This window comes from Chiloscyllium plagiosum, chromosome 6, assembly GCF_004010195.1.
Source record: "Chiloscyllium plagiosum isolate BGI_BamShark_2017 chromosome 6, ASM401019v2, whole genome shotgun sequence".
Taxonomy (NCBI): Eukaryota; Metazoa; Chordata; class Chondrichthyes; order Orectolobiformes; family Hemiscylliidae; genus Chiloscyllium; species Chiloscyllium plagiosum.
In genome coordinates, this window is record NC_057715.1 from 510,319 (window position 1) to 521,415 (window position 11,097).

The 11,097-nt window shown below is 37.5% G+C and overlaps 1 protein-coding gene across 2 annotated transcripts in view; it reads left to right on the forward strand.

Moving 5' to 3' along the window:
• Positions 1–10,252, forward strand: part of yap1 (Yes1 associated transcriptional regulator) — a 131,148-nt gene extending 120,896 nt beyond the window's left edge. For both annotated transcript variants that reach the window (XM_043691121.1, XM_043691120.1), the window contains 4 exons: positions 1,200–1,378; positions 3,924–4,054; positions 6,661–6,773; positions 7,521–10,252. In XM_043691121.1, coding sequence (XP_043547056.1) covers positions 1,200–1,378; positions 3,924–4,054; positions 6,661–6,773; positions 7,521–7,759 — 662 coding nt within the window. In that variant the 3' untranslated portion in view covers positions 7,760–10,252. The remainder of the gene's footprint in view (positions 1–1,199; positions 1,379–3,923; positions 4,055–6,660; positions 6,774–7,520) is intronic.
• The last annotated feature ends 845 nt before the right edge of the window (positions 10,253–11,097 follow it).

An 11,097-nucleotide genomic window follows, 5' to 3' on the forward strand; every position in this document is an offset into this window, starting at 1 on the left:
CCCCCCCCCCCCCCCACCGACAAACACAAAACAAATCCTGTTGGTTATATACTTATTGATATGTTCTAAGGACTGTTTCACATGCTGTAAAGCCTCTGACATCTAGTTTTGAACTTTCTGTTTTCTTAAAGCACTTGGTTTAGAATTATGTTCCTACATGGTGTCTGTGTAATGCTGTTAATGTATCTAAGCTTTATTGTATTATACCTCTCCTCAACAATAAATTCAGAAGTATAATGGATCCTTGACGGTTGACAAGCATGTTGATAACACTCTTGATCAGTATTTATACAACTCAAATGATTTGACATCAAATTTTATTTTGTCAAAGATATAACATCCTTACTAGCTTGTCACCCACAATAAGTTCATTAACGATCAGGGCCAGGACATAACTCAGTCCTTTGATTGTTGTGGCAGTGAATTGATTGGTGCAGGAATGTATGGGTACTTTTGAATATAGGCTGGAATATTGAAACCCAGATGTTCAGGGTTCAGAAGAGACTGATCAGGATGCTGTCAGGACTGGAGGATTTAAGTTACAGGGAGAAGCTGGGTGGATGGGAGTTATTTACTTGCATGTATGACATTGAGGAATGACTTTGTAGAGGTTTATAAAATCAGGAGGGAAATTGATAAGGTGAATAGCAAAGGTATTCTCACTAGGTGGGGGAATTCAAAACTGGGGGGGCATATTTTTAAGGTGAGGAGAAAAATTTAAAAGGGACCCGAGGGATAACGTTTTCACACAAAAAGGGTGGTTTGTATGTGGAATGAACTGCCAAAGGTGGTAGGTGCAGGTACAGCTACAACATCCACAAGACATTTGGAAAGGTACGTCAGTAGGAAAGGTTCAGAGGGATATGGACCAAAAGCAGGCAAGTGGGACTAGTTTAGAACTTTGGTCAGCATGGACGAGGTGGACTAAAGGGTTTGTTTCTATGCTGTATGAGTCAAGACATTCAGGGATGCTTGAACTACTAAGTTGTTTGCAGTCCAGTTTTTTGCCCCCCAAATTTTCTGGCATTTCTGGAAAATACCTATGTGTTTAGTTCAAATTGTAAACTGCTGATCTGTAAGCTTCTCCAGGGTTTCTCATATCATATTCTGTTATATTTGGGATTTTAGTTATTTTGGTTTTAATAAGACTTGAATTGAACTTTTATTTAATTATTTATGTCTCTTATTTTTGACAACAGCAGTGGACCAACAAAGATTGACTCAAAGTGCTCCTGTCAAGACACCTCCATCCATAGGTTCTCATAGTCCACAAGGAGGAGCAATGTCAGGCTCCAATACACAGCAACAGATGAGACTGCAGCAACTCCAGTTTGAGAAAGAGAGACTTCGACTGAAGCATCAAGAGCTCCTACGACAGGTGAGTTTCTGAACTGAAACTGGAGTAAACTGTAACCATGTTACTGTAGCTATTGACTTGTAAGGAGCGCTAATGAGTTTAACAATGATGCACATGACATTATGATACATAATTATATTTTTAGCTGGTCTCCACCTTCTGTAAATGCAAATATTTTGGCAGAATCAGGGTAACATACTGAAAGTACATGTTGCATATTTAACAATACCTTTCCATCCAGTGCAGGATTTGCAGAGAGCAAACAGTTTTATCTTCCTTCATCTTCTCTGGTTAGAAAATTCCTGTTAAGCCATAGTGGAAGAAAACTTTCAAGTGTTCGTCCACGATCTATGTTAATAAATGCAGTTTGGTTTAACCAAAAAGAGTTTTGGAGTATAGAAAGGGATATATTTTATCAATCATCGAGATACCATGTTTTTGCTATAACGTCATCCCCCAGTGTCTGACATTCCAGGGAAAACAGCCCCAGCTTATTCAGCCTCTCCCTATAACACAAACCTTCCAATCCTGGCAACATTTTTGTAAACCTTTTCTGAACAGTTACAAAACTAATAAGTGTTCTCCGCTTATAACTGCATTATTCTCACTTCAGATTTGAATCAAACGTTCCCTTGAAGATTTAATTATGCTACCACAACTAAAAATTGCAAATCCAGGGGAGTCAATGTCCCAATAGCATTATCACTAGACTATTAATCCAAAGACTTAGGTAATATTCTGGGGACCCAGGTTCAAATCCTGCTATGGCAGATGGTAGAATGTGAGTTCACGAAAACTCTCTGGGATAAAAAGTCTGAAACCATTGTCGATAATCAGAAAGACTAAATTTCTTTACAGTTGTTTGATTTATGATTGTTTTGATCTTGACCCACAATATCCTCCTGGGCCAGCAAAGGCTTGATCCCAAGCTGCTGAATTAGTGAGGTACATGCTGTCCTTCATGGGGCAAAATATCCTATGCTTCTATGTCACTTATTGTTTTTTTTTTAAAAAACTCTAACTTTTATCCTCATTGAGACACATTTAGAAATGGATGTCCATTGTCTCCACAGCCTGAGAAAATGATACTTCCTTATTTTTCGGCATGTTACCAAGTTCCTATACTTAACCAGAGTAGCTCTGGTTATAAAGAAGGACCATTTTCTCAGGTTGTGGAGTCAGTGGACATACATTTCTAACTGTCTCACAGTGAGGATAAAAGTTGCATTTTTTTTAAACCACTGAGGGACAATAGAAGCATAGAATATTTTGCCCCAGGAAGGACAGCATATATAATTCACTAACCCAGCAGCTTGAGATCAAGCCTTCATTGCTTCCGGGTCAAAATCTTAAAGGTCCTTTCCTTGCAGCATTGTGGGTGTACCTATATCAACTGGCCTATGGCAGTACAAGAAATGGCTCACCACCACCACCTCAAGGCAAGTGAGGAGGATGACAAATGCTGCCATTGCCAATGACACTTGCATCCCCTGAAAGCAGAAGTGAAATCACATTCTTCCATCATGATTAATGCTTCTAGTTCTCAGCTGGTTTGTTTAATTTGCTGTGCATCTCAGTAGATAGTGATAATTTATGGATTCATTCTTTTGCATGCTTTTCTCTTTTAATATCCTTTCTTCAGTGACTCTTTATGGTGAGTCCAAGATTTTTTCAAAATGGGGGCCATTTAATTCTTTGATAGTTCTATTCAGATAGCTCCACACCCCTGAATTACTCTCAATGCTGCTTATTGTTCTTTCTATGTCAGTTACTCCTGAAGTCAGTTACTATCTTGTTTGTTTCTCTGTAACCTATAAACTTTCAAATGATCCTATATGCAAATCTATAGGACATAAATGTACATCAAATAAGTCGTCATCTTAATGTCAACCCCTGCTGACCACTGCTTTCCATTCTTTTGTAAAAATGTTTATTGCCCAACCACTGTCCCTTTTAAATCCATTCAACTTTAGGTTTGTAAATAATGCTGTTGTAGGATTCCTAAACACAGGATGTTCATATTTACACCAATTACAATATCCTGAATGTCCCTTTCCTTTTTTCAAATTATAATTACTTGTTTTTTCCAATTAACTTCAGATAATGTAGAAGAAATTGGTTTCACTGTGTTCTCAGTACCTCCTACAAGGAAAACTATTGTAAACCTTGTTTATCTGGTACAGCAACAAAAGTGCATAGAGTTATGTGGAGTTATTACCTATTCATCAATGACTCTCTTTTGCAAAGATAAAGAGAGCAGTACAGTCAGTTCTGCTATAACGCGGTAGTTCCGTTCTTGTGCAATCCTGTTAGAAGAAAATTGCATAATAGCAGAACCATATAAACTAACGGAGCTGAAATTGCATTATAACCAATACACACTTTAAAAGTTCATGCTTTAGAAACCGTGTCCCCAATTCATCAATCCTATTGTAGCAAATTTATATTAATGAAACGCACGTTATAGCAGAACAACCTGTGGTACATTCTTTTTAATAAAAAGTTAGCTATCACCACATTTTGAGTAAAGTTTTTTCTAGCTTCAGCCCTTTCATCCTATTCAAAGGAAATGGCATTGCGCAGTCAGTTGCCAAGCATGGAACAAGATGGCAGTCCTCAGACTCCAGTTTCATCATCTGCCATGTCCCAAGATGTAAGGACAATGACTACCAACAGTTCAGATCCATTCCTTAATAGGTGGGTATTGGTCTAAAATTTCTTAGCTTTTTTTGTATGCTCTGTATCGGTATCTATTTTGATATGTTCATGAGATTTCGTGTGGTTACACCCTTGATGATATTTGCTTGTTTTCTTGGAAAGTTAAGTGTATATTAACAGTACAAAGAAAATTTATAGCCCAGGAACAGGCCCTATGGCCCTCCAAGCCTGAGCCGATCCAAATGTACTGTCTAAACCTGTCGGTCAATTCCTAAGCATTTGTATTCCTCTGCTCCCCACCCACTCATGCATCTGTCTAGACGCATCTTAAATAAAAGTTTGCAATTTTGAGTCTGGTGCAGGACTTCAGCATTGCAGGTCTGCATAGATGTCTTACTAATGTCACAATTGCAACTTCTGGATTTGTTCATGATACTCAAATCCCTTTTGTGAAACTGCACCTGTGATGAAATGGGGTGATTAGTGTAATTGTGAAGGCTTTTTCACTACAGTATTACATCCATTTGTGAAGTAAAGTTCATGTAGCAGCTTTGTGATGCAGTAAACATGTGTGGAGTAAATATTGCAATCAAAACTAGGAGACAAATTCCAAATCCACTGAGATCTATTGATTGTGCTTTGCTTTCCAGTGTGCAATACTACCCTTACAGTTTTGGTTGTGTGGCAATTTCCTCCAGCTAAATACTGGCAAGACTGAAGTAATTGGCTGAAATGTCTTTCAATTTCCTAATAGTTAATATCAGCTCCATCTTTTTCAGCCGCTTTTGTACCATTCTCAGTCAGGCTTGGAGCCTACAGCAGTAGCACCTTTTCCCTGCTCCAATTAGCTGACTGACTAGCAGCCTAAACCTCCAGCCTGCTCTCTCTCCATCCTGTTGGCTAAAATTGACTGTTCAGTAACCCGTAGCTGGTCCTGATTCTGTAACCTCTTAAGTTCTATAGCTTTTTCTGATCGCCCCACTACATTCTTCTGACTGATTCAAGTGGATCTTCACCTTTGTTCATCTTTTCTGAGAATGAAACTGTTCATTCTTGTACTCTGTAATAAGTGGCACGAGAAAATCGCCATCATGGTATGAAACAGAAGGTTTTTGTGAAATCTTTTGAACTGCTGCATGTGCCTTTTGGCTTGTCTGTATTTAGTATCTATACAGACGTGACTTTCAGTTTAGTATTACCTATGGCACAGCACCTGTTTAGTCAGTCTCTCAGTGGCCATTCTTGTTCCTTGTGTGAGCTATCCTTTTCTTGTCTGTTGTACCTAAAGGTAAATTTTCATGACATGTTTAGTAAAGCAGTTTTTAGAGGACACCGTATTAAAAGCAAATACCAATCTATTACTCCATCTCACTTGAGTGAATTAGGGTGACTTTCTCCACATTGCTTTGATATCAGATGGTGTCTTTGCTCAAAGTTCAGGATACATTCACACTGCAGTAGTGCAAAAATAAATAATTTTGTCACGGTTATAGTTCAAGTGCAACCAAATCAAGAGGGACTACATAATTTTTAAGTCGAATTTGAACTGTGTAGTTAAGTTAGTGAGTTTTGAGAAGATTTGTGGCTCAGGTTGAGCTTTTGGATGTAGGTTTGCTCGCTGAGCTGGAAGGTTTAAGTTAGACCTCATTGACCACACCCTGAGAAAAGGAACAGGAAGTGACCTCACCACAGGAAATGACATCACCAACCCAAACAGATAGAAAGCAGGAATTTTCAGCATTGCTTCGCTTGAGGCCCACTGAAGATGTTACCTAGTAGGGTAACAAAACATCTGGAAATGAACCTTCCAGCTCAGCGAGCAAACCTACATCCAAAAGTTATAATCCAGTCTGTATTAAATGGTTATTGTTTCTCAAATGCCCAAACTGCAATAAGATCTGGAACTGTATTTGATAGTTTTGAAAATGCACCAGTCTAGTTTGAAGTCATATTTCTCATAATAGATATACTGATGCAAAGATTACATTAATTATCTCCCTAGATATCTAAAATCGTGTGAAATTTTACAAATATTTTCTGTGAAGGTGATGAGAAACATACACTTAATTTTGTAAAATTGAAGCTTTCAGCAAAAAAAATTGTGCAACATTTTTGTAAAGCCTCTGTTAAAGGACTTCTTTATGGCTCAGTGTATTATATACAAGAATACCAAAGTACACCACATCCCTCACTTGAATCAACTGTTAAGGATAACATGTCCCTATGTTACCAGAACATGTTCTTCACATGGGTTTTCTTGATTCATATTAATTTGCAGTTATGGAATAAGCTAACTGGGATGCATTTCCATAAATAAGCTGCTATGGATAAGCAAAAATGAAAACAAATAGATCATGAGAGCACATGGTTGTAAAAAGCAGATAGTAAAGCCTCTTGCTTAGAGCCACACAATGAAGTGATTCATACACAGCATTACCAGTTTCTGTCTACCTCTCTGATTTTCTGCTAATCAGCTTGGATTCACAGCACTGTTCAGAGACTTTGCTGATCAGAAGCTGAAATCCAGAGGATTGTTTTTCCTCAGCAAGAGGAAGAGGTATGCATGTCAGATGAATTGCTTTTCTCAGTGTATAACTCTCTGACCCCACCCCACTCTTTTCCCCACTGCTTTATTTTTCTTGCAGTGGAACATACCATTCCAGGGAAGAAAGTACAGATAGTGGACTCGGTATGAGCAGCTACAGTGTACCAAGAACACCTGATGACTTTCTTAATAGCGTCGAGGAAATGGATACAGGTTGGTTGGGTTCCTGGAACAGAGAATTCCATTTTTGTTTTTAAAACACATGCAATGTTTTTAAAAAAGATATTCAAACAACCAAGTTTGTAATGAAAAATTATGGTTAGCTTAACAATAAGTATATGTTCAATTTTACCTTTAGTAAATTGATCAATGTTTCAAATTGTCTTTGACATTAGCTAATGGCCATCATGCTTAAAATTATGTTGAGGTAGCTGACCTAGGTAGTAGTACTGTAGTAGCTGCTGGCTTCAGTACATGTGGGTTTGCCAGAAGTTTCAGGGATTTTATTCCCCATTGTTCAGGAAATTCTGCTACAACATATAAATGAGCTGATCACTGTGTCACCTGTGCTTACTTAAATGTCTGAAGAACTTGACAGATAATTACACTGTTGAGCATCTTCTAACAGGTTAGGTGGATTGACCATGCTAAATTGTCCATAGTGTCCAGGAATTTGCAGGCCAAGTGGAATAACCATGGATGAGCAAGGTTATGGGATAGGGGGCCGGTTAGTGTAGGATGCTCTTTGGAGGGGTGGTACGGACTCGAAGGGCTAAATGGCCTACTTCCACGCTGTAGGGATTCTATGATTCTGTAAAAGAGCAGAGAGAATTTGGGAATGAAGTATAATGAAGCAATTGAATAGTATTGTTGTTTTCCTTTCAGCATTGGAATTTTAGGAGCTAGGTTGTCTTTTGAGCAATTTGTTATCCTCAGTTTCTTTGTGATTTGTCTACCTAGTTGAAAACCTTGGTCCAAATAATGTTGGCTCTCAGCAAAATCGTTTTCCCGACTACTTGGAAACAATCCCTGGTACTAATGTGGACCTTGGAACACTGGAGGAAGACAGCATGAATGTAGAAGGAGAAGAATTGATGCCAAGCTTACAGGAGGCACTGAGCTCTGACATTCTCAATGACATGGAGTCTGTTCTTGCTGCCACAAAGATAGATAAGGAGAGCTTCCTGACATGGCTATAGGGCCCTTGGTCCTTTCAGACTGCCTTTGATTGTGTGAAGGATATCAAAACTTGAGATATTTTTGAGAGTTGTTTTGGACTTCTGAATTGTGTCTCTCCTCTGATGCAACATTGGATAAACTCTAAATATTTGACAAGGATTCTGCCAATTGTATTTCGCACATTTCAGAAGTATAATTACAGTAGCAAAAAATGTAGAATTTCAACTTGCTTTTCTTTAACTAGTTAGGACATATGACTCTCTCTATCCCATTTTCCTACCCCATTCATACATTTGGAACAAAACCTGTTGTTTAGTGCAAGTCTTTACTTGTATAAGTTGTGCAGTTCTGAAACTATGATCTCATGTTTTTGCTTTCCCAATGTTTTTCAGATTTGTAAATCTCTGTTTAAGCAAGTTATGTTGACTCTAAAGTAGGCTTATTTGTGTTATCAGACTTGGTTAACGGCTGCTACGATGTCACAGAGAATCTGGTGCCAGTTCTAAGTGCCTTTGCCAGTTTCTTTGAAACTCTGTTACATTTTGTATCCAAATGTGCTGCCTATCTGTCTTCCATTTTACAGTATACACAGTATCTAACTTGCTTTTGTCTCTGAGCAATTGAAATACAATTTTCAAATAATTGCCCAGTTAATTCCAGGAATTGGGTGACTTCAAAGTGAACTGTCAGCTGTTAGTTTGATTAGACCTTATTTAAATATGAAAGATTGGTTGGTGCTTTTTAATTACTTGTACGTGTTGTTATAGTATATTGGACATGTACATTTTTCTGTAATGTCTTACCAAAATTAGTTTAGTTGAGCTAGTGTAGGTTTTTTCTTTCAAGAGCTGATCAAAAGGTTACTTTTAAACCAAAATACATAAAACATGACAATTAAAGAAGTGCTGGTTATATATTCTACTTAAAAAGCATATGAACTTGTTTTGTAGGTTGGAGTGGCTAAATGGTCTTTTGGGACATGTTAGATGGCTAGCAGGACATAGTGTCAGGAGTCCTATATACAGTAGTGTATTGTAGGTGGGGTTAATGGTTATAAGAACACATATATGTATATCATAAAGTATTAGATTTAAGAATTGTGACAAATCAGGGGGAGCTTTGTGATCAAATAGATCTCCAAAGAGTATTCTTTTTCCTTAAGTTCATAGGCCTATTTTTAAAATGTAATTCATTCTCTCATGAACTGCTGAATATGTTATACCTTTTTGTATTTGGGTTTTTACTTGTAAAGATAATGTGGCTTTTGAATTGAGTATTTTTTTTAAAATAGGTACTGATGGAGAACCCAGGAAAACATTTTAACCTTGCAATGTTGCTAAATCCTCTTTCTTTTTCAATTCTTGGAGAGTGCTGATTTAAGCTTCTATCCAGGTAAAGAAAAAAAAATACATATACTGCACAGCTGTTTCATTCTACACAGGCCTTTAGTGTTGTTATTCCTCGGGCTACGATTTTTAAAGTTTTTGTATTGAGTCTTAAGCAGTGTGTTTATTGAAAGTGCTACATTTCAACTCCTGTTTTGAGCAATGCTTGAGCTCCATTTGTCTTGTAACATTTTTAAAATTGTACACAGCTTAACAATGATTTTCTAAGAATTGTGTAAATTTGACAGTGTACACTCAAACATGTATTTTGCAGCTTGTGCGCAGAGATGAGCAGCAAGATTGCATTGAATCAGTTTATAGTTTTGTACTAAATTTGTATTAGAAGTACTATTTTGAGAAGCCATCGTAGATTCTAAACTTAACACAAGTTCAAATGTGTACTATGCAACTTGAGTCCTAGGGATGAGCAATAATATTAGATCATTTTGTGGTTTTGTGCTCACCTTTGTATCAGTACTAATTAGAGAAACCAGCATAAATACTAAGCTTCTATTTCTAAAGCCAAGTCCTAAATTAAGCTCAGCAAGTTTCCACCTTTTAAAAGAAAGTGGTTTCTGATGTATGTCACCTTGGTTAAATTTAACCATCTTTTTAAGGTAAGCGCAGAGGAAGCGTAGTCATTGCTTTGCATGATCATGTACAGGTAGTTATACCAGTGAGAGGAAAGGTTGTATTTTTCTAAGAGTTGATGATCTGTATGGTTCTCACTTCCTACAAATCAGTGTTGAAATAAAACAATGCAACAAAAAGTTTAAATTTACAAAATATTTCCCAATACTCATGTACAGTTTTGCTTTTGCACATGCATAATGAAATCTTGCTGATCATGACCTTAATATCTTTAAATAGCCAGAACGTATGCTTGGCATACATAGAACACTGACATTTTCGGTAGTTGATAAATATGTAATATTTTATTATCTAATTCTAATGAATGCACACATACTTCAATATATAATACAATAATATTGATTTTTTTTTCAGCTGTACCAGCATGTCAGTATATGGATACATACAGTAAATTCTGTTGCATTTATTTCTGTATGTAATAATTTCCAATGGTTTATGATAATTCATGTGGTATAAAATATATTCTTTGTGGTAAAACGTTGCTTTGTTTTCTTGCAATTCACTTTGGATTTGATGGTCTACATCTGTATTCCTAACAGCTCCACTTCGCCTACTCCAAACCTGGGGCATTTGCATGTGTCGAATATTGAATGTGCTTCCAATTAATTGGTAGATGTGCCATCTGTATGCTAACCAAATCCACCAATTCTGTACTTTTCAGATACTTGATGCCAAATGACAAAGTTAAAATCCTTTTACTTCTCTGCGTCAGACATTAAAGTTAGTTATGGTTCCTCAGTTGTTGCCTAAGCTAAGCTTAAGTAATCACAGGTGAATGATAGACCTACGTCACTGTTCTGTGGATCAGTTTGTTTCTGTTTGTTGCATAAGCATCGTTGGTTGAGTTTGAGAGTGGGAGCCTGTCACTGGCACTAATATTGGAGGGCAGGCTGTTTGGCTGTATGCACTGAGATCATGGCTGATATGTGACCTAATTCCTGCTTTTGTCTCACATCCCCTGTACTTTAATCGAACGAAAGTATGTTAATATCTTTTAACACTAATAATTGGTCTGGATGTAGGTTTGCTTGCTGAGTTGGAAGGGTTGTTTTCAGATGTTTCATCACCATACTAGATAACCTCAGTGAACCTCCGGATGAAGCACTGGTGGTATGGTATGCATTCTATTTGTGGTTGGGTTTCTTTGGGTTGGTGATGTCATTTTTTTTTCTCTCAAGGGGTGGTAAATGGGATCCCAGTCAGTGTGTTTATTGTAGGGAGTTCCGGTTGGAATGCCATGCTTCTAGGAATTCTCGTGCATGTCTCTGTTTTGCTCATCCGAGGATGGGTGTGTTGTCCCAGTCGAAGTGGTGTCCTTCCTC